Below are 25,091 nucleotides of genomic sequence, written 5' to 3' on the forward strand. Positions count from 1 at the left end.
TATATCAAGATCCACCTTGCCGATTGTACAAAAAGGTTGGTGTGTGTCTTATAGATCCCTCACCGCCTATGTGATATTTAGTGCTACAGTATGTTGACGTCATGCATTTTCTATGTACACATTGTTTATGTACAAAACTTAATTGCATCGTTGTAGAAAAAATAAAAAGGCGATAATATTATATACAAGTTAACGTTATTATATAAATTATACAAATATATATTTTTTTCATTATTCTATTTCATTTTAAGTTACATTTTGAAGCATTGTGTTTCTTACTTTGGTAAACATGGACAGAAACAAATTGCGTCCATTGTAAGGTCGAAACCTCTCTTGGCATATCTCTTCAGCGGTTTTAAACATGGAAATGTATCCGGTTTACAATATGTAAACACTATCACGATTGCAATACAGACGGCTGTGCCGGAGAATATATATGCAAGCATTCTATAAAACGCAGCATTCCTAATATTAAGAAGAACAATGAGTGAAATTAAAATTTAAAAAAACAGGGCATGATCTTGACATTTAGTAAGTTAGATTTTATATACAAGGTGGTAGAATCTTAAAATGTATTTAGGGAACCAATTACGACAGAGAGTTCGTATAAAATGAGAAAGATGCAAATTTGATATGATCTACATGGGCGTAAGCTGGAGGGGTGCATTGACGGAAAATTAATTCCACTGAGCCAAAATACTAAATGTGACCATTAAGTTTACATTGGAATAAGGATTTAGTTCAACATTTTCAATTTTCGCACACTCTAGGTCGTTTCGCACCACCCCCCCCCCGACCAAAACGAGCCTACGACCCTGATAGCTAGTGAATTGTTATTAAGGGTTATTTGGTTGTGACCAATGTCAATTTGCTTGCTTTTGCTCCTGAAAATGTTTAAATTTTGCTTCTGATACACCCTGCAAAACAGAAATCTGGATTCGCCACTGTAAATGTATTGTCAACATTATCATGTCACTCAGAAATTACAACTGTGTCGACTAAACTACTTTAGATTGTGTACAGAAGTCAGGCATAACATTTAATTTAGGCCTATAAATAGTAGAAACAGAATTGTTCTCGTACCGAGCCTTGGGGCATCCTGTGTTAATCTTATCTCTATATTATAGAATAACTTCAAAAATGTTTACTTCAAATGCAGGCATATCTAAAGAGTTAATGGATATAATGTTAACAACTTCGAGATTTGTCAATAGGTATATGATAACGGTTAAATATAGGCCTATTATAGGCCAACACAAGATATACAGTATGAGCAGTGAACATGGAACTTACTGTTCTGCAGACTTGTCTTCATCGTTCTGACAGCACGAATGATAGTTACCCTCCTCATCAGGACGGTCGTTATGACAACATTCTGTGTGCGTATTTTCTGTCCCATCAGGATTGAATTTTGGACATAGGTACGTGTTCCCATCAACGTCGGTCGACAATGTCGGATTAATAGGGCAAATACCATTACTTGGCTTTTTCGTTGTTTCTACATGAAGGAATTCAAGAACAATTGTAGAAGTTTTTTGAGTCATGTACCATTTCTAATATTTTATTTGATTTATATACATTTAAAAGCATATGAGCCAAGTGTTACCGTTTATTGAACAGTCAAATGATTAAATACACTTTTTTTTATATGAACACATTTTATAAAAACACTGAGACTGAAATTACTTTAAAAAAATAAGAACAAATTGAGGCTGAGGTAAAATATCAACTGAGGTTTTTATTTTTTTTTTAAATAGAAAAACCACCAAATTCATCTGTACCTTATGTGCGTTAGGTGTGAATAGACTAGGTGCACTATACAATACCCTATTTATTACAGTACAGTAATATACTTCTGTAAAATAATAAATTTCGATGTTTAAAAAGTGTGTAAAAATAAGAACAAATAAGAACAAAATAAAAACATTTTGAGCCTGCAATCGGCAGAAAACACTGAGGCTAAGCAAAATGTTACTGGTTCTTACAAGTGTATCCCAAATGCTTTAGGATATAGTATAGGCCCAATAGGCTGATTATGATGAACAAAAAGGCAAGGTTGATATGCTAATATTATAATAATAATAATAATAATAATAATAATAATAATAATAATAATAATAATAATAATAATAAATAATAATAATAATACAATAATGCCAATAAAGATAATAATAATAATAATAATAATAATGAATAATTAATAATAAATATGTTATATATGATTTTCTTATACTAAATGATTCATATTTCTCTGCATTACCAATGTGCTTCTAACGTTAATGGCAATCTATTATGTTGATATTGCACTGAAGAGATAAAACACACAATACGTGAGACAAAAAGGTTAAATAAATCAATTTACCTGCAACACACGTGACACATATGAAGAGCAGTGCGCAAACAGAGACATGCAAATGCTTCATTTTAAACATCTCTTGCTCACTCTTCATTCCTATATTTACTTAAGACACAAAACATTACCTGACTTCTTCCTCTGTAATGTTTGAAGAATCGACTTACCAAACAAGCTTTAGTTCATCTTACAGTTTTTAATATTGATTATTGGTGCAGGGTTTATTTATGAATATCTTTTGACTTCATATCGATTTGAATTTCAATTCATTAGTTGTAAACCGCTGTCATGGAGATTATGCAAATTATTATTGATTTTATTTTGTGGCGAGCAGGTATTTCGTGGCGTTACATAATAATTAGTTGTTATAATGATAGTGTGATGACCTAACGATAATTTAAGCAGGCAATACTTGTCGTCTTTAATTATAATAATATAACCATCATAATATTTATATTTTTGTATACGGTTCATTATCATTATCATCACAGCTACAATTAGTGCAATCATTGTTAACATGATGATGATCATCATCATCATCATCATCATCGTCATCATTATTGTCATCGTCATTATCATCATCAACATCTTCATTAATATCATCATCATCACCATCATCATCATATTTACCATCATTATTGTGCATTATCCCCATCACCATCATCACTACAATCTTCAGCAGCGACATCATCATAACCAGCGTCTTGCATCATCATTGCTGTCATCGTCTTTTTCCCATATTTCTATGTTAAGCCGGTCACTCACACGGCGCACGACGGTCGTCGGCTGACGCGATTCTATGAAGAACGCAACGCGACGACGCGCGCGCAACGGATCGTATTCAATGACGATCCGTTCAGACTGCTACCGACAATCAGCAGACGGATTTGCGTCGTCTATCGATCACAGGGAGCGGAGTTGGATTCGTCGTGCGACGGTTGCACGACCGTACCGTACGACTCAGTGAGTGCCCGGCTTTAGGAATACTGCATTATTTATTTCTTATAATACTATTTTATTATTCCTATTACCATTTTTATTATTCGATACTTGAATAACGATTACTTACAATTCACATTAAATTTGCTAAATTTGTACGGTACCAAAAAAAGAAAAACAAACAGAAAAAACTAAAATTAAGAATAACAAGCACCAAATAATTTATTGTCGCAACAAGCACCAACTTATTTCTTTCTCTCTATGTTAAGTAATTAATAGAAGAAATTAACAGAATTAATCAAACCTAATTACATGTACAAATAATACTGTGCCTTTTAAAAGACGCAGTTAACTTGAAGACGAGTGCTAAGATCACGACAAATTTCAATAAAGAATCATTTTTAGCAAAATGAGCACTTTTGGTTTAAAAAAACAAAGGAGAAAAATTATCACAATAAATCCTCCCCCTCATGACGCATTAGAGTCTCTTCGCATAAAAATATTTCGTGCCAGTTTAAGATTTAAGTAAAAATTTTCTCTCGTATGTCCTGTGTGTGTCTCGTAATTGTTGACTGTGTAAAAGTACGGTGTCATAATTCCCAAACCATAATGTGGTATTTATGATCTTTTTCGTATTGTTGTTACTAGCAGCCGGTAGTGTTTTTACATGACTCCACCCATGACTTCGCACTCAACATCAGGATCTTCGATTCGTACAAGTCGATAGACACAATTATCTTCGTCCCAAACCGGTACACAGTCGTCCCATGAATAATCTATTGGCATCCATGCACTGGAAAGAATTCAGACAAAAATGTTACTCATTAAATTGTGGTAAGATTTAAAATAAATAATATGCAAATAATAGTAAAGTTCTGACTGCTCTATTTTCATATTTTTCTGAACAAAATTTGCCTGAAGGCCCGCAAGCGATCGTATTGACTAAGACCGGGCACGGGACTCACTGCGTCGTACGACGATTCCACAACTCCGCTTCATGTGAGCGTTACACCGTCTGCTGATTGCAGATGGCAGTCTGAACTGGTCGTTGTGATGGTTGCGTTCTTCACAGAATCGCGTCGGCCGGCGACCATCAAGTGCAGCACTCGATGGTCGCCGGCCGACGCGATTCTGTGAAGGTGAGTGCCCGGCCTCAGTCCTAGTCATATTCACTGCAGCGTTACTAACACTAATAGGGCTAAAATAGTATGTCTAAAGTACAGTAGTAATAATTTCGGCTGCCACTATTTGGAATCTTCTCCCTAAACATAACTATTGCCGAATCACCCTCAGTTGCTGTTTTCAAGACTAAACTTAAAATACACCTTTTGAACATCTAAACATGCACAGCACCTTTGATTTCACTCCGGTTTAGTGATATTGGCTTAATTATAATTATTATTAATAATACATATTCTTACTCACTCTCTACAACATTGGTAACCATTTCCAGCATATGAACATGTACACGTTTTACAATCCTTAGTTGTCCACTTCTCTAGTGAACCATATATTTTGTTTTCGTAAATACACGGTTTTTCTATAATTGTATAAAATAAAGAAGACCTACATTAGAAAAATATCACAATAGTTAATATAAAGATGTTGAACTATATGGAGAGTAAGTACAATATACAGATCTGCACGATCTTGCGTCCAACTCATAATTCAGTTGATCACGTCCATATTCGTTCTTCTTCGTTTGTTTTAATGTAAACGCTCTGTTAAGCCCAACACTAACGTGTAATAATTACGCATGTCACAATTATTGCCTGTAATAATGCAGTGCGAGCTCTGAATCTGTTAGGTTCACAACAGGGTGCTATCCAAACCCAAGCAAATTGGCAGTAATTACTGTTACTTTCTTCTTTTATTACTCTTTGAGAAAAAAAAAGGCGTCAGTCAACCTTCCACATACGCTTACGAATGCGTCAGTACGCGTCTGATTTCGAGTGAGTGGCGTAGGCGTAGTAACGTTTCTTGAGTTTGTGATTAAACGCATCTAAATTTTTCTCGTGTGAACCGAGGTTTGGAATGCAATGATCGCGCAACTATTTTGTGTACTGTAGGTGTGAATCTGTTTCAAGGAAGGAAATTGATATAACTTATAAATTCACATTGCAGTAAACTTACCGTGGGTTTCACACTGTGCGTAGCTGAGGCAGACGACTGAAGCCAAAACGCACAACGACAGAATAATTTCTTTTGGTGTCATTTTAAAATTCTGAAAAAAAAAGAAATAAAAAATGTAATCATCTAGATCAAATTGAACGAAATGACAAAATATCGAAGAGGTCAAAACAGCCGGAACTAAGTAGACTTTCTTCACAATAAAACAAACAATGTCACAGGAAGGTTACAAATAATGCAGCGCTTACAATTTTTATTTAAAAAAATGTAATGAATGATACCTTGTTATACTGTGCTCTCATAACGCAGGAATAAATTAAAAATATTGTCGACATCGACTTCAATTATACTCAAAACGTCATATGTGAAATAATTCTCTGTTGTAATGATTAAAAGTTACCCGGCTTAATAAGATTACAATCACATTTCACTTTAGGAAAAATTATCTTTAGCTGTGACGTAGACCTTTTCATACTCAACTTCATTCGAAAAAATATGAATCGATAAAGCTGAAGATTAAAGATAGATTAGTGATTGATGTGAACTGCGCAGGCACTAATCAAGTGCCCCCTCTAGGGACAGAGTGTTTACAATGTTTTGACGGAGTCCTTCAAAATTTGTGGCAGAAAAAATACTGTTGCCTTTTTGTTTAAAATTATATTGATAATAAAAATTATGTTACAATGCAACCAAATTATTTATTAAGCAAGCATGTTTCATACAAAAAGATGTTCTTGCCGAAACTTCATTATTATATTTCACCTATATATATATATATATATATATATATATATATATATAGAGGCCTACCGGTATATATTATATGAAATATATATATACATATATACCTGTCTCTTATACACATCTAGATGTGTATAAGAGACAGGTGTGATGACCTAACGATAATTTAGGTTACTCCGATGCGATGGTTATTTCAACCCCTGTCGTTGTAGAATGATGTGAACATGTACCTATTATAAGCGCCCCTTTACGATCGCTAGGTAGTCACGGACCATGCCCATACTCAATTCAACACAATGACGCTGTGAGTTATTCTCTTACCTTTATATTAAATATAATATATATGTGCAGATATCAATAGAATACGCCCTCATCTAAAGCATTTGAAACGACGATTAGAGACGGTTAAAACTCATTTAGTCATGACGGATAATGAAATGTAATAAAGTATGATGACTAATAATTTATGTATATACTGTACTTTAGTTATTAGTTTACATGAACATAAACAAGTTTATTTATATAATTGCGGGGAACATGTGTTACATATTGGTATTAAATGTTGCCAATGATTATATCAGCCATTTGATTTAACACATGCAACTGTTTACACTAGTATTTCAAAGAAGCACTTTATAACATTCAATTGCTAGTAGTAGAAATAAACATGATTTCATAAAATCTGAATAATTTAGTCCATGAACAGCCGAGAATAACCACGTATCACAGTTCTTTAAAAAAACAACTAAAACACGCTTGTTTTATAAATTAATATAACACGCATGATTTCTAAAATCTCTGTGCTAAATAAATAATAGCAGATAATGTTGAACCCCGTGAATACTGCAAAAGCCAAATATCATAGGATTCTACCATGTCTTGCGAGGATTGATTTTGCACCAGCATCTTCAAGTTTGAATGAATAAATTAGTACCTTAGGGACGTTGAATCATCGTCCCGCAATTTGTGTCAACTTCTCTCCTTGTAATGATGTTTATAGAATTCTAATTACACGTGAAAATAGCAGCAGTGATTTGCCAACTTGTCGGCTGGGTATTTAGACAATCTTTCACTTTTATTTTACGATTCAAAGAATAACATAAAGTGGAGGATGTTGCCATTACATTTATTTATACTATGTCGCCTTTTTGTAGCTAATTCCCATGCGATACTTACTATAGAAATATCTAATTGGAATGAAAATATTGTATGATTGTCCTCGAAGGGCTGAACTAAGTGGCTAATAAATTTCTGGTGTTTTACCTACAGAGATAGCACTGATTCTTAACGACTTCAAAGTTTGGAGTGATATGCCTTCCTCCAAATAGAAAGACAAACCCGAATCTCCGAAACGAAGATTTTATAGATAAAAAATAATTTAAGCTGGAGATAGATCATAACCGTCGTGAGGTAGCGATCATTTGGGTCTAGAGCCATTTGGCCGTTGCCATTCGGCCTTTTGTCACCTTCGGATGGGAACGGGCCTAGGGTGGCAAAAGGCCTGGTGGTATCGGGCCTATGTGGCAAATGGCCGTGTAGCAAAATGCCGAGTCACAACGGGCCAGGTGGCAACGGGCTGGAACCTCAACTGGTAACATTATGAATTTACAAGGTGATTTTCCAAACAATCCCCACACGTACCCCCAGCATCATAACAGTAATTGCCAAAATCTGGATGGCGACTGATTATAGCACAGAAAATTTATGAATTGTGAACTATTGACTATTCTATCTATATTTGATGATTAATTACTGAATCCTTACATGCGTTTCGAGTGTTATATTGTATACGTGACAAGAAACTTGTATTTAGCAAGTCAAAGATCAATGGAAATCTGTCATGTAACTACGCGAATTTACATGCAATAACACACGATCGGAAGGGCATCAAGTACATTATTTTGTTTTCCTCCAAATTCAACAGAAGGTATCTTTACTTACTCACTACATTGCAATGGTGAGCTGAGATTTAGATTAGAGTAGTTTTGAGGGGAAAAAAGTAGCATTTACAGAATTTGAACAGATCTGACAAACCGCACATAAAACTGTAGTAGTTGACTTTCGAGGAGGTAGCAGAAGCACCAACATGGACAGGTTAAACAACAAAAAAGCCATATTCATCGACGAAATAAAATGATGTAGGCACTTAAATCATTTTCATAGCAGAATGATTTATTTTAAACACTTCAACCTGATAACAGACCTTAATTTGTTAGCATCCTTCACTCTTTAATGTAAAAGAGTAGAAGTGTGCCTACAGTGATCACTCCCAATAGAGTGAGATAGATATAGTGACAAAAGAGTGAACTTTAACTCAGACTAATGTTTCACTATTTTAAGAATAATTAATTTTAAGAGTGAGATTACACTCGAGAAAGAGTGAGATTGGAGTGATCACTGCACCACTTTTTCATGGTAAAATTTGTTCTTTTACATTAAGAGAGAATAATTGGCGATTGTTGCGTTTTTAACTGGTGATCAATTATCAATTGTTTTTTTCCGAGTAGCAAAAATCCCTGAATTAGGCCTATAATACTGGTTTTCAAGTAGTGTTTACAGCAAGTGCGTCCATTAACATTTAATGTTTATGATCACCATGTTTATCATGCCCGAGTGGTATCAAATCAGATTTTAATTTGTTCTCTACATGCTTTTAGCGCGATATGATAAATTATAAACGATGGGACAGACACAGTTGGCCAGCCAACCGATGATACCATACAGGAAAGCTATCATCCTCGTGCAAAAATAGACACTAGAGAGTGGTCGACTTTAATAACATTTATAAGAATTTTGTGAATTCGTCTGTTTCATTTGTAAAGATTACCGACGGAATTATCTGAAATGAGTTTTGATAAATAGAGGTGTGTTTACATTGTGAGAATTTTCACCATAGTATTAGCCTGTTAGTCATGTTCGTTTATAATAAATCCTAAGATTCAATGATACTTATGATAAAACCATTTTCATTCATTTGACTTGGTAATGTTACATGTACAATGTACAAACTTTATTCGAACCCCCGCATCAACATTTATCCTATTTGTATAACACCAGCCAATTCAATATCAGGCGCCGGAGGAAAAAAAATGTTTGTATGTTGCCAACTGATTTTTCTAAGACTCAAAACAATGTGTTTGACGAAAAACGGAGCCTGGCTTTAAATGCCTATGCTCAAACATCAAAAAGATATTATTATGTCTTCTCTGATAAGGACTCTAAACCGTAGGCCCAGAATACACAATTGGCTAGTATGCCCTTGAAAGAACCCAGTACATCTGTCGAGAAGAGTAGGGGGGCTGTCCTGGTGTATCATGGTCCATTCAGCCCCTGTCGTTGTACACAGATGGAAGCGCGCCTCTTGACAGCTGATTGGACATGATGCGACACGTTGGGGAGAAAAAAGTTTAAGAATGAGTTGGTTCACGCCTGTGTGTGCATTCCAACCTAGTTAAAGCTATGTAGCTGTTAATTAACATGAACAATTTTTTTTTTCACTTTCTAATTTTTATTTGAAAGCTAATAGCTTCAGTTTACAAAGAAGTCCTAAGAAATTAAAATTTTTGATTTTTTTAAAAACTTTATTTCCTTTATCCAGTTATTGCTTTTAAGATCATACTAGAAATTCGACTTAGTAAGCAAACCCAGTTCTAGAGTATTTATCATCATCTCCTGTTCCGATTTCTCTGGAGTGCCTTTCGTCGGCAGAGCTATGCAAAATCCTCATACAAATACCTCCAATATGAATTATGCGGTCAAAGAATTAAAATTGAAGAATAAGAAGATGAAATTGCAGCCTATATACATTTTTCTATCAGTGACTCAATGTCATTAGTATTTAAAGAGAAGTAACTCGAGCGAGGATAATTTAAATTTGCGCCAATGTTAATGTTATAGGAAAGTTATTGTAGAGTACCGTAGGCTTAATCTATATCGAAATCATATTTGGTTCAAATTCTAGCTACTGATTTATTACGAAATTCGTATTCATAATCTACGGCCCCTTTGGAAATAGGAATGCTTTCTCATTACTGGTGGAATAATCAACGGTAAATAATAATTCAGATACTTCGACAGTTAAAATTACTAACACTGTTCTTTGCACTGTAGGTATATACGTATATGTACGTCGGATAAAACAAGGCAAAAACTCTCTGAAAATTAAACTAGTATTAAATCTAGTAGTTCACATATCTGACAATTATTAACGAGTCTGGGTTCTAAGCATCCATTGGTCAGTATGTTTATTCACCCTCGTATATACTGTAGTTATTTGTAATAAAATACAAATAACATGTAGGCCCAAGTCTTATCCTTGTGAAACTATCTGTTGTAACACATTTTTCACCCAACTGTTCTATGTTTTGCCGTTCCAGTTCTTCTACCAGAGTTTATGGGAGCATTCTTCCGTCGCTCAAAAATAGGTCCCATGTCGTGTGTACGCCTACGTGTATCAGGATTACATATTCTTGGTTTGAAATAAAAATGTAATCTTGAGAAAAAACATTATTTGTGCGGCGTAACCCAGAAATATGACATGTGTATGAATTATAGTTATCAACCACGATAAAGAGTATTCAGTATTGAACAAAAATGCGAATTAATGATTAAAAAAAATGATGATTTATATGTGCATTTTTGCAGAGCAGACTTGAAATATGAACACCATTATTACGTAAACTATTCACTATTCTACAAAACCGATAGAAATAAGGTAAGTTAAGGCCCTCAAAACGAGGGTATGCGGTATAAATGAATAGGCCTAATACTAAAATTAATAAAAATATTATGATGATGATGGTGTTGATGATGACGATAATTATGATGATGATGATGATGACAATAATGATGATGGTAATGATGATGGTGATGAAGATAGGCATAACGATGATGATAATGATGAAGCAGTCCTACAGTGATGATAATATATAGTATTACAATGATATTGCCAATAACATTAACAATGATGTTAATGATAATGACAATGAATGATAATGACAATGAATAATAATGACAATGTCATTAATAATGATGACAATAATGGCAATAACATCGACAATGATAATGCCTATAACGATAATTTAAAAACAATAATTCCATGTGTGTGCTGTAATCAACATTCATAAAACTAATATTCAAATTTACACGATAAAATAAATATAAACTTGGTGTAAAAAGACGAAATGCATTCTTATTAATATTCAATGCAGATCAGGAAATTCTACAATATAGCTCGTTATGCTTGTAAAGCTCCTTTGATACATTTTGATATTATAATAAAAATGGAAACAATGGCAATAAAACACATTAGCGCAAACCGTCGTTGATCTACCTGTGCAGTGTAACGTATTATCATGAACTTTTCCCAAATGTAGGCCTATATGCATATTTAACTTATCTGACGACCTGACCGATTTACTAACTCATTTTTCATTAGATTTTATACAATTAATTTTGGAAGAATATTAGTTCATTTAAAATTCCAACATACTCGGCAAAGTTGATAGTGGTTGGCCACGGCTGATTATTTTTCCTCGATCCCGAGACGTTACACCTCAAAGCAAACCATATATAGAAATGTTTTCACATGCTTATTTATAGCCTTTAGTAATTTCAATTGAATTAATCTATGATCAACATTCGTAAGTAACTTTATTTATTATTTATAACAGAGGCACAACCGCATGTGCAACAATAACAAAATCAGTATAAACTTAATTACTGTGATTAAATAGAACATGAAATACTGAAAAAAGGGGTTTACAATATATCTGTCTCATATATTATAGGCTATATTCCGTTTCGTAGAAGTTGTTAATAATACATTCTAAAACATGTATTACCTTTTATAGCACGTTCAAGAAACATACATAAGTTAATTGTTTACACAGTGATACATATCAATAGAGTTAGCATAACATTTGGATTTCAACATTCTATTTTGCAGCTAACGTTATTTACGCAAATTTCTTTTTACCTACCCAGAAATGTATTCCCATGGAATCTTATATAGGCCTATTTTCCGATCAACATTACGTTTGTTTTTTCTGCAAGCCACGTACAGATCTCTCTGACTGTGGAACGTGTCAGTGTTAACGCAATCATATATGATACATAGTCATTTACATTGCAATCTGGATTGCCTATTGCTACAAATAGTGTAACAGACTTACCTTGCGGGAAAAGTTTGAGCGAGATAATGAGAAAAAGAACCGACTGCTATCACAACCAGCGAGCACGATGTGATATTCTTATACGAGCAGTGGAGATGATGTATCCTACGCCGCACGACCGCTAATTATTGGTCGGATTAGGTTCAATAAATACCGGCAAATAATCCTACCTTTGCTAAACCAATTCACACGGGAAAACATGTAGTATGAGGCTCTAGACGTAGTAAATTACAGCCCGTGTCGATGTTGCCCGCCGATAGGTTTCAGTGCAGATTAACAGGTTAAGAGTGTTTTTGTATTCTGGCACTTAAAACAAATTGCATAGTCAACTTTTGACGTATCCATAATTGCACCATAGTGAACCGTTTACGGAAATAATTATCAAGTTAAAATCCAATACCCATCCAAATAAAAGTCGGTAAATCAAATACCTTTAATCTACCGGAAATAAAAGCTCAATTTTATGTATTATTGATCAAGATCAGTTTAAACAACATGCGTAGGACTATGTGGAATTTTAGCTCCAATATTTATGAAAAAAAAGACATGCAACGCAAATAAATTGGTTGGAGTTGACAGAAATATGATACCGATGACTCGCATCGAGTGAAGATACCGTAATTTATTTATGACGATATTTGAATGTATGACATAGCCTATATTTATTATCTGTGTGTATAAAACAGTAGGCTCTTGTAATTGGTTGTTTTAACGTCCATATAAGGCACTCATTGCGAATTTGGCATAGACCTAAGTATTGTGAAATTTATGACGTAATTGTTTAATTCTATGATATCACTGACTGGATTGTATATTTGATATGTTTTAGGCATATCCAGCTTCACATTGAAACTTTTATGACATAGGCCTACCAACAATATAGATCCACCAATAGACAAAATGAGAATAATATTAAATATTCTCTATGAACAGATAGCTGACCCTCAACGTAGGCCTATCATTTATAGTAGTAAAAAAGCATTTTATTTCACAACATAGGGCAACATAGTAAATAATGGCTCTTTTCAGAGTAACAATAACAACTGGCCAATCAGGACAAGGCCAGAGATATGCACTTGTCCCCATGTACAAAACGCACATGTTTACGCACGTTTACGTTGAGACCATAGCAACAATATCGAAAGAGCAGTTCCATTTTTTCATAGACAACCTTAAATTGATATTGCTTTAAAGTCTATGTAGTAAATCAGCAGAAACTGAAATATTGTTTTTCTTTAAAAGATTATCACAATTATTTATTATCATGATTAAAAAAAAAGTTTATATGATGGAAAATCATAAGTCCGTAACTGAGCTTTGATAAGTAGGACTGTCTGTTGTATTGACAGAAATTCGTCTTCTCTCGCGGAAGGTGAAGGAACTAGGAAGGGGTGATTATTACTGGAATAAAACTTAACGACGTGGTAAACGAGTTCAACAAAATTAATCATCCAGTTGCATAATATATTAAATATCGGTTTTTCAAAGCTACACTCACGTCGCACGGACGATAGAGATGTTCATAATTTTAATTAACAGAGGAAAATTACCTTTCATAAAAGTAGAAGTTTCATTCGATCGTAACTCCATACTTACGGTAAAAACGACCGTACTTGTACTTTTCAAATGACCTCTTAACACTACAGCTTTATTTGGTTCACAATTTACAGTGTTGATCAAACGTGAAGTGCGAAAGATATTATATAATGGATAATGTATGGTTAGTTTAACCATGACGCTTTATAATAACCACATGGTTATTAAACTACATAATTCAACCAATTTAACAAATATATTAGGCCTATCTAATAGTTTGACGTATAGTTCGGATGAGTATCATAGTTTGTAAATAACGTAAGTTTCCGATGACGTAATATTAAATGAGTCTCAGTGGGCAATAAATGAAGCCAAAGGAGGTAGAATTTCACTATGTGCTTTTAGAAGCAGTTCACCGGTAAAGATCAAACGGTTATTGTGAACTCCTTCCAAAATTATATTTCCAGACCTAGTGAATGTCTTCATTTCCTGGCAAGAATGTACCAACTACTTTTGAACAATGCCACACAAAGCCTTAATATTAGAAATGAGAACACACACAATTAAGAACTTCAGCCAGTCAGAACTTTTTATAATAATAATAATATGTCCTAATAATAATATTATTATTATTATCATCATCATCTACACATATAAGAAGCTAAAGCATAATAGACCGGATATTACTGTAATGCAGAAGGACAGGCGTGAGTGGACATTAATTGACATAGCTATACCAGCAGACCAGAACATCAAGACTGAAGAAGTTGGATAAATATCAGGACTTAGAATTTGAAATCAAGAGAATCCACAGAGCCTCGAAAGGGACAGTGATACCTGTTGTAATTCGTGCACTTGGAAGAAACCAGGCATGGGAAGCTAGATTTACCTAACATCATTGGGAAAATGCAGTTGTCGGCCATTCTTGGAACTGCTCATATTTTGAGAAAAGTGCTGTCACGTGCCTCTAAGCTACGGGAAGTAGCCGAGACACAGCTAGAAAGACCCAATAGAACATCAGGAACTGGAGAGCATCGCATAATAATAACGACGACAGCGACGACGGGGACGGCGACGACTACAACAACAACAACAAAATGCTTAATATCTATTTAGGCCTATATAGCGCCAAATCCAAATTATATGATCTAATGCGCTGAGCGTTATTACCCCTGGTCACTGATAACATACAATGGCAAACCAGGGCTCCCGTCGAGGAGAGCTCCCCCCTCCTCCCACCGGTCGTAGAGAAAAAAATATATAAAGGCCCTGTTTTCTACATAGGCCTATTAGTTGACTCCAAAATCGATTAAATAAGCCTTTGAAACCCCTAAATTGTCATACTTTTTTGGTCGGGGACATCGCCCCCACCCCCTCCCTCCCGTCGGGCAAATCCTGGCGCCACCACTGGGGTTTCCTTGCCTTCTCTCGACAAGAGGAAAAACGTAAAACCGATTTTCAAAACACAGCATTTCTTGACTTTTCCGTCTTGTCGATCTTTGCATGTTCGTGTTTGTTAGATCGATGTATTTTTACACCCTCAGAGGCGAACTTTAGTTGTTGGTTGGGTATTGAATACTCAACCAATAAATAATATATTTATTTATTTGTAGCGCAATGGTGTGTAACTTGGGTATGGGAGATGGGAATAATAGAAAGGATAAGGACAACGTTTCCAACGAAACATTCACATGGACCTGATTGGTTGTGTAAATTTTTAGCAGTGTTTCCGGATTCAGATTCGATTGAAACCAACATTGGAAAATAGAGTTGTAGATTGGTTGTAAAAATGCTTATATTCGAAGCTAAAAGACTCTCTAGTTCAATTACGAACACAAGCCAGCATTTTTACAACGTTAAAAGCGACTCCATCAGCGTGCTCTCTTTTTGTAAGTGGCGAGTAATTTCACGTTCGATGAGAAAAAATTTCCGCAATCACCAAGTTATCATTATAATTCAAGGTCTGAAAAAAAGATCAGTCTACGGGAATAAAATTGGACTGTTAAATGTATTTGAAATGAGCAGATGGAGAGATTTCCGATGGGAGACTAGGATTTCAAAATTCACTACACTCTCAAGTGCATAACACATGAATTTTAATTGCTTATTTCAAACAGAGTATTCGTTACAAAAAACTTTTACAATGAATGCGTGTTTACCTACCTAGAAGTCAATTCACAGGCAAACCACTACCATAATATCTAGGCATACATATCTTGAATTTTAATTTAGTAAGCGTTCTATACATTTAAATTCTGAGCAGACACTTGTATTTTGTATAAAACATGTTTCACACGATGAAATTACCCAGTATGCCTCGCATGAGGTAAAGAGTGCACACTGCTTGTGAACTACCCTTGGTGAATGAAGACGATAAGAATAACCTACAGCTAAACTTCACGCACAATCAAATTCGAAAACATGATTCGAGCATTCGCCGTGCATTCTTAAGAACATCACAGCAATATGGAACTAAATACAGCAGTAGTATTTAGAATCAAGCAAAAATAGTTGAAAATGTTTATGAGATTGTGGTAAATTATACTGTGTAATACAATCTTTGTTATTCGAAAAACAAATTAAAGATACTACTTTTCTAAACTAAGATTGCTAAGAAACGTATTATGCTTTATGTTGAGTCAATCTGAATATGAATTACTAAAATGACATTGTAATCAATATTATCAATAAGCATAATTGGAAAACATTACCTCAAAACATACCCAAAAATTAACGTTAAAACACCCTTAAAACATCAGTAATAATGCATAAAACCTTCAGGTTAGTATAAATTACCGCAATTGTTAATATTATTTCTTTTCTATAAATAACTATTATACAAGTAGTTTGCACCATCCTTTCATGAAATTCTGCTACATACAATTATTTACAAGTGTATTTTTAAATATACTTAATAATGGGGTTAAAACACAAGATAATTCTGCAGGTTCATAATCAACTTCTTTAAAAATCAGCTTCTTTAATAAGAAATAGTTGATTAAACAAGTACAGTATTGCAATTAACATCTGGACAATTTTCAAGATGGTGGGAATGACAATTCTGGATAAATTAAACTGAAATTTTAATGTAAAGTTCATAATATAAGAGCTCTAATTAAAGATATCCTATCTGGAAAACAAATTATAATTAATTAAATATTATTAGATATGCAAGGAAAATATATTAAAATAATAATAATTACTATAATAACAAAAAATAAACTACAGCAAAACATGTAAGATTTTGTGTATTAAATTTTAACCAATACTTTTCAGATGTAAAAATTTCTACCATTTCAAATGAAACTGACATGAATTTCAGAAATTTTGAAAGTCATTCGTATTACAGGGACAAAATTCAAGATAATTCTGCAGGTTCATAATCAACTTCTTTAAAAATCAACTTCTTTAATAAGAAATAGTTGATTAAACAAGTACAGTATTGCAATTAACATCTGGACATTTTTCAAGATGGTGGGTATGACAATTCTGGATAAATTAAACTGAAATTTTAATGTAAAGTTCATAATATAAGAGCTCTAATTAAAGATATCCTATCTAGAAAACAAATTATAATTAATTAAATATTATTAGATATGCAAGGAAAATATATTAAAATAATAATAATTACTATAATAACAACAAAAAATATACTACAGCAAAACAGATAAGATTTTGTGTATTAAATTTTAACCAATACATTTCACATGTAAAAATTTCTACCATTTCAAATGAAACTGACATGAATTTCAGAAATGTTGAAAGTCATTCGTATTACAGGGACAAAATTCAACTATCTGTATTCATTAAAACATTGATATGGGATTACAAGTAGCTAGTAATGAGGGCTTTTATACTTCCTTGCAGCTATTCACTATTAAAATTGTATTCAATTTATATTGTAGAATTTTCAGTGTCTGTTTCTGAGAAATACATAAAAGCTAAGGTCACAGAGCTATTTCACCACTTGAGGGCGCTGTAATGATTCTTTGACTAAAATCCTGTCAGCAATGATAGATAGATGCTATCAAAACACATTATGCCTTGGACCTTTGTAATAAAAAAAAAAGATCAAATGGATTTATGGCCAATGAGAGGAAAGGTATGAATAATGTTTTGTTAAAGCAAGTCTGACTACAGTTTAAACAAAATGAGGGCATGTCTAAAAAAAAATGGTGACAATTTACAGGAACAAAATTCAAAATCACTGTTTTATAATAAATCAATATACTGTAATATACAGTACAGTATAAAAGTTTATCTGAAAATTTAACTTGGGTTGTTGTTTTAAATTCGGAATACTTATTTAATGCAACTTTTATACCGAAACTTTTTTTTTAATTCTAACCACCAAAATCCATTATGTGTCCAGCAACATTAAAATAAAATCTGTTACATTGTTTGTAAGAGACATACAGTATCAAGGTTATTTTTTTGTATTAAAAAAAAAAAAAACACATGTAAACACACAAAACAAACATACATTTAATGCATTTTATAACTACCTATTCAAATTTGTGCAATACCATATTAATTGTTACAGGTAAATATAAAATCAATTTCATTTTTATCATCAGTCAAAGATTTTCAAAATAATTTCAACCACTAACCCAAAAAAGAGCATCTACTCTTTGTTTGTATGGCAAGATAAATATTATTTTTATTTGGGAGATATTGTATTTTTTACTGCCAAGAAAAAAAAACAGGTTACATAAAGATTTGTTTACAAACATTTATCTTTGGTCATGAAAATGCAAGTAGAAAAAAAATATTATCTTGGCGATCAGAAAAAAGTATTTTTATAATAACACAACTGATTGCATGTCGGTATGTGGTGCTGTAATTAGTTGCTGCTATACAAAATAGCATTCCCAATATTTGGCTGTATAACCTTAGGGTAAAACTATTTGTGCATAGTCCGATTTAAATTAAAATCCAACTGAGCATCATTTGTCAGTTAGCAGAGGAAGTAAAGAAGAGAATGTAAGAGGCTGTGGCATGTATATGAAAGCAAATCCCATATATCATTTTGTAGCCTGTGACGGTTACCGCAACCAGTTTGGCAAACTGGTTTAAGCAAAAAGCAAAAGAACAGACAGTAAACAGGGAAGGATCCAGAATTTTGAAATGCGGGGGAGGGGGGCACCAATTTCATGTAGGCATAGATGTAATATAATTGTACAGTATCAATTAATGGTATGATTCGTGTTCAGTATATGTTGTTACAAAATATTGTACCATTTAGAAAAATCCGCACCCCCCCCCCCCCCCTTGCTAAAACAATAGCATTAAGTACATGGAAGTACTATCATTGGTCAACGAATGTCACATGTCAAAACAAATTTCATTGTTCATGTTGATCAATGACAATAAAGTATTCCTTATTCTTGGTTCAAATGATATACTATCATTGGTCATATAACTGCCATATGGCAAACACCCACCAGTACCAGAATAAGAGCTGTCTCTTATACACATCTAGATGTGTATAAGAGTTTGCACCATCCTTTCATGAAATTCTGCTACATACAATTATTTACAAGTGTATTTTTAAATATACTTAATAATGGGGTTAAAACACAAGATAATTCTGCAGGTTCATAATCAACTTCTTTAAAAATCAGCTTCTTTAATAAGAAATAGTTGATTAAACAAGTACAGTATTGCAATTAACATCTGGACAATTTTCAAGATGGTGGGAATGACAATTCTGGATAAATTAAACTGAAATTTTAATGTAAAGTTCATAATATAAGAGCTCTAATTAAAGATATCCTATCTGGAAAACAAATTATAATTAATTAAATATTATTAGATATGCAAGGAAAATATATTAAAATAATAATAATTACTATAACAACAACAAAAAATAAACTATAGCAAAACAGATAAGATTTCAGGTATTAAATTTTAACTAATACATTTCACATGTAAAAATTTCTACCATTTCAAATGAAACTGACATGAATTTCAGAAATTTTGAAAGTCATTCAAATTACAAGACATTAAAACATTGATATGGGATTACAAGTAGTTAGTAATGAGGGCTTTTTTACTTCCATGCAGCTATTCACTTTTAAAATTGTATTTTATATTGTAGAACTTTCAGTGTCTGTTTCTGAGAAATACATAAAAGCTAAGGTCACAGAGCTCTCTCACCACTTGAGGGCGCTGTAATGATTCTTTGACTAAAATCCTGTCAGCATATGATAAATAGATGCTATCAAAACACATTATGCCTTGGACCTTTGTAATAAAAAAAAAGATCAAATGGATTTATGGCCAATGAGAGGAAAGGTATGAATAATGTTTTGTTAAAGCAAGTCTGACTACAGTTTAAACAAAAATGAAAGCATGTCTGAAAAAAAAAATGGTGACAATTTACAGGAACAAAATTCAAAATCACTGTTTTATAATAAATCAATATACTGTAATATACAGTACAGTATAAAAGTTTATCTGAAAATTTAACTTGGGTTGTTGTTTTAAATTGGGAATACTTATTTAATGCAACTTTTATACCGAAACTTTTTTTTTTAAATTCTAACCACCAAAATCCATAATGTGTCCAGCAACATTAAAATAAAATCTGTTACATTGTTTGTAAGAGACATACAGTATCAAGGTTATTTTTTTGTATTAAAAAACACATGTAAACACACAAAACAAACATACATTTAATGCATTTTATAACTACCTATTCAAATTTGTGCAATACCATATTAATTGTTACAGGATTTTCAAAATAATTTCAACCACTAACCCAAAAAAGAGCATCTACTCTTTGTTTGTATGGCAAGATAAATATTATTTTTATTTTGGGAGATTTTGTATTTTTTACTGCCAAGAAAAAAAACCAGGTTACATAAAGATTTGTTTACAAACATTCATCTTTGGTCATGAAAATGCAAGTAGAAAAAAAATATTATCTTGGCGATCAGAAAAAAGTATTTTTATAATAACACAACTGATTGCATGTCGGTATGTGGTGCTGTAATTAGTTGCTGCTATACAAAATAGCATTCCCAATATTTGGCTGTATAACCTTAGGGTAAAACTATTTGTGCATAGTCCGATTTAAATTAAAATCCAACTGAGCATCATTTGTCAGTTAGCAGAGGAAGTAAAGAAGAGAATGTAAGAGGCTGTGGCATGTATATGAAAGCAAATCCCATATATCATTTCGTAGCATGTGACGGTTACCGCAACCAGTTTGGCAAACTGGTTTAAGCAAAAAGCAAAAGAACAGACAGTAAACAGGGAAGGATCCAGAATTTTGAAATGCGGGGGAGGGGGGGCACCAATTTCATGTAGGCATAGATGTAATATAATTGTACAGTATCAATTAATGGTATGATTCGTGTTCAGTATATGTTGTTACAAAATATTGTACCATTTAGAAAAATCCGCACACCCCCCCCCCCCCTTGCTAAAACAATAGCATTAAGTACATGGAAGTACTATCATTGGTCAACGAATGTCACATGTCAAAACAAATTTCATTGTTCATGTTGATCAATGACAATAAAGTATTCCTTATTCTTGGTTCAAATGATATACTATCATTGGTCATATAACTGCCATATGGCAAACACCCACCAGTACCAGAATAAGAGAAACTGACCAAAGCCAGAATTATTAATTTAGCCATGCCTCAACAAAATAACTCCCCGCTTCAGTGATCCAATCTAAAATTGAAAACACTGCAATATAAATACTGCTCTATAATAATTTAACACATTTTCATGCATTAACTAATATACTTTATGTACAGTTGTTAAAATCTAGATAATCTTTTAAATCTAGCAAAGCAAGCAAATATCTTGCAAAAAATGGACGTGTATACTGAATAAAAAATATATACTCTCTATAAACGCTTAAGATTAGATAGGTCCCATTTGACTGCAGGCTAACATCAAGATGTCTTTCTTCTCTTTCGGGAAGCGGAGCTCTCGCCCAGCCAGACGTGCTGCCTCGATCTCATGATCTGATACCTCCAGCTCCCTCATAATGGCACCAGATGACTCCTGCTCTCGTGAGATCCAGTCCAGCGCCATCTGACTACGCATGTCATCATCTAGCGCTCGATGAGAATAGTGGGATAAGACCTCCTGACGGGAGCACTGGCGTTCCCGCATGGCTTTTAGGCTACCGTTCCAGTGTAGGAGCTGGAATACTGTCATAAGTTCCTGAAACTCCAGCATGGATTTTCCTTTGTTTGAGTCCAACATAAAGCGGAATGCACCAATACTTGTACTTGGGTTATGGTCATCATTGGGACCTCCCTAAAAAAAAAAAAGAGGAAAGAGCGATAAAAAAGTGTTTAAAAAACAATAATTGTAGAAATAGATTATTATTGCAGCATTTGTTTCATTAATTTTTTCTTACAATAAATATTCCAGTTGTGCATGAAAATGTCAGAGAAATAGTAGAAAAAGTATATAAATTAGTACTCAAGTACTTATGGATGAATTATCAAGTACCTTTCATATTAATATGGATGATAAGTCAAGTAACACAAAGTACTTTACATTTGACACTACAAAATGACACAGTTAACACCTACATTAAGAAGTATATAATATAAATTATGTGAATTAATATTCTTAATCGGACACCATAAAGAGGTATTATAGAGTTTAACCACTGACTACAGTCCATCTTGATAGCTTTTAAGCTGAATGATTGTGTTTAAAGCTTGTTTTTCTTAAAATCACTACACTGTCGCTAGTGTTTTCATCGTTGTACTGTGTAGCACTCCTCGGCACGATCAGAAAGGCTCTCTGATTCAACCGGCCAATCAACATCACCGAAAGCTTTCAGCGATAGCTTGTAGTGATTGCATGGAAACCAAGTTTAACACCTCTGTCATTGTTGAATTATCATATTTAACATTTCAATTCCAATTAGAAGAAGAGTTACCCAAGTTATGTTGTTCAGTATGTGGCCATTGTCCCATTGTTGTTTTAAAAATACTAACATTTTATTTATCAAATTTTTTATAATAAACTGACATATAAAACAAATATATACTTGTATTGTAAACAAAAAAACTGATTGCTGAATTAAATAAACAAATAAATGAAAATATAACAAATGAACAAATAAACAAACAAAAAAATACCTTAAAAGATGATTTTGCATCAACAACTGCTTTTTCAATAAACTCGTCTGATATTTTTCTGGATGGGTGTTCGTTGAACACAGAGTTCATGAGTGCGATCTTGGCAGCGCTTCGTCTCGCCTCTGCTTTAGTGGGACAATTCTGTACAAAAAAGAATGTAATATACAATTGAGATGAGAAGTAAAGTTCTGAATTGTTATAACAAGAACAGTTACTCAAGCAAAGGTCTTTATGTCAATAAAATACAGTAGTTTAATGGCAGTCGTAAAAACCTTGCATTAACATATTGCCATCATGTTTTCAAGATGGACGTTCTAATTTTATCAACAGAAATTTTACCTGAATTTTTCATTTCTGTTTTTCATCACACACAATTTAACATTTATTTAAATAATAATGTATTCAGAAATAAAAGCATTACTAATAGTTAACTAATTGTGAAATAATTGCAACAAAGCCTGCTATCTAATGACAAAAAGGTGAAGAGTTCTCTTTCAACATACAATGAGTAAGTACATACTAACAAGGTGAAGCCAAAGTTTAAATAAAACAATAATCAATAACTATTCAACATACTATCCTATCCTGTTACAACAATAAGCAAGCAAGCAATGACTGTCTACAGATACAGGTAGGAATGTAGCATGGAATGTAAAGAACTTTGTATAACCACAAACTTTAGCAACAATATTCATTGTTTTCTGAACTGAGCAGTTCTTGAATTGACTAAAAATTATATTGGGGAAAAATAGAGTACTGTACACCAATGGCATGAGTGGTCATTGTATTGTAAGAAGGAACAACTCAAATTTATGACCAAATGGTACTACAAACCCTATTGAGACCACTAATTCCTAATTTATGGCCAGGACTTAGTTCACTAATAAACAAATACAGCAAAAACAAGTACTAAAGAACAAGTTGGGATCAAAACAAAAAAGTCAACTGGGTTAAAGACTCTTTTTGTCACTGGTGTACAGTACTTGACCTTTAATGATCAAAAGTGTGCCCACTTCATAATTTGAATACACCTGCATCGTAGGCAAGCTTAAAGTGACCACTTCTAAACTTCAGTAGATCTGCATCTTAAAAAAATATAATCAGTGGCCAATTTCTTAACTTTGGTGGTGAATCTGTATCTTAATAACCAAAAGTGGCCGGTTCTTAATTTTGATTCCACAATATCTTAAACCCGCATTTATTCTTCTATGCTGTTGAATATTTTGTAGTCACTATTCTTCAACCATAGGAGCACCATCATGTTTCTAGAAGCGTTTGTTCACATATTGTTAACTCTATGACTAAACAAATGACACTAGAACTTTTAAAATGTAATCTGATCGCTGGCTTTGAGTGAATCTCTCACTCCAGTCACCCGCAGTGTGTGCGTCCTATTCTCTTTCACATTGTATCACCATGGTATCACTGATGATCAGTTTCATAGCATTGACTGGTCGTCTTGGGACGCAAGCGAAGCATGAGGAATGTATTAATTGATGCATGTAATAGCTTGCTGAGAAGCTAAACAGAAATGGTAATATCCTTTGTTTACAGTTCTATCTTAAGAACCATTTAAGGACAGTGTTCCATGTACAGTAGTACATTATAAATTACATTAAATCATCAACCGAAGGAATAAAATATTGCAATTGTTTTTGTAATTTTGCAATATCTGAAATTTTTAAAGAAATTCGGGATTACAGTATAGATAAGTCATGACAAGTTTTAATCCTTTTTTCCCATACATATATTCCATAGACCTTTCAATTTGCTGGTAAATAATTCAGGACTTTCTTTTTTTCTGTAAAGTCAAAAGCCAAAAATCATTGAGAAACATAAAGATTGTTTAAATCCGAATAGTTTTTGACTCATTTGAGCATTTTAGTTTAATTTAATGAGAATTCATTTTTTATTCAATTGTTTATGGATTTTTCAGATATTACCTTAGACAGTCACTAAAGTAAATGAAAACAATACACTGTGCCACTGACAAATAATTAAAACTACTTGGCATTGTACTTATTATGAAACTATAAATGCAAAAGACATTTTTAATGTCCCACAGAGTGGATAGTACTTCATACAGTATGTATAC

At 33.2% G+C, this 25,091-nt stretch overlaps 3 protein-coding genes across 3 annotated transcripts in view; all 3 read right to left on the reverse strand.

Moving 5' to 3' along the window:
- Window positions 1-12,894, reverse strand: part of LOC117101657 — an 18,250-nt gene extending 5,356 nt beyond the window's left edge. Inside the window, exons 1-6 of the mRNA XM_033241692.1 lie at window positions 12,337-12,894; window positions 5,426-5,516; window positions 4,718-4,832; window positions 2,363-4,085; window positions 1,294-1,498; window positions 280-465 (exon numbers count right to left, since the gene is read on the reverse strand). Coding sequence (XP_033097583.1) covers window positions 280-465; window positions 1,294-1,498; window positions 2,363-2,450 — 479 coding nt within the window. The 5' untranslated portion in view covers window positions 2,451-4,085; window positions 4,718-4,832; window positions 5,426-5,516; window positions 12,337-12,894. The remainder of the gene's footprint in view (window positions 1-279; window positions 466-1,293; window positions 1,499-2,362; window positions 4,086-4,717; window positions 4,833-5,425; window positions 5,517-12,336) is intronic.
- Window positions 3,956-5,507, reverse strand: LOC117101658 (beta-microseminoprotein-like). The gene is made up of 3 exons (XM_033241693.1): window positions 5,426-5,507; window positions 4,718-4,832; window positions 3,956-4,085 (listed from the first exon to the last, which is right to left on the reverse strand). Exons 1-3 carry the CDS (start codon window positions 5,505-5,507, stop codon window positions 3,956-3,958), a joined length of 327 nt encoding a protein of 108 aa, XP_033097584.1.
- A 6,480-nt stretch (window positions 12,895-19,374) lies between the features above and the next one.
- The window catches only part of LOC117101634 (protein limb expression 1 homolog), a gene marked incomplete at its 5' end in the record, with an annotated part of 5,994 nt that continues 277 nt past the window's right edge, over window positions 19,375-25,091 (reverse strand). Inside the window, 2 exon segments of the mRNA XM_033241640.1 lie at window positions 19,375-22,157; window positions 22,997-23,137. Coding sequence (XP_033097531.1) covers window positions 21,756-22,157; window positions 22,997-23,137 — 543 coding nt within the window.

Source organism: Anneissia japonica, unplaced genomic scaffold (genome assembly GCF_011630105.1).
Source record: "Anneissia japonica isolate Jap-2015-1 unplaced genomic scaffold, ASM1163010v1 scaffold1696_len571195_cov180, whole genome shotgun sequence".
NCBI classification, from domain to species: domain Eukaryota; kingdom Metazoa; phylum Echinodermata; class Crinoidea; order Comatulida; family Comatulidae; genus Anneissia; species Anneissia japonica.

Coding starts and splice junctions, on each gene's coding strand:
- LOC117101658 (XM_033241693.1), bottom strand. CDS start 5,507: ATGACACCAAAAGAAATTATTCTGTCGTTGTGCGTTTTGGCTTCAGTC. Junction 4,833..5,425: donor CGCACAGTGTGAAACCCACG/GTAAGTTTACTG, acceptor ATACAATTATAG/AAAAACCGTGTATTTACGAA. Junction 4,086..4,717: donor GGTTACCAATGTTGTAGAGA/GTGAGTAAGAAT, acceptor AATTCTTTCCAG/TGCATGGATGCCAATAGATT.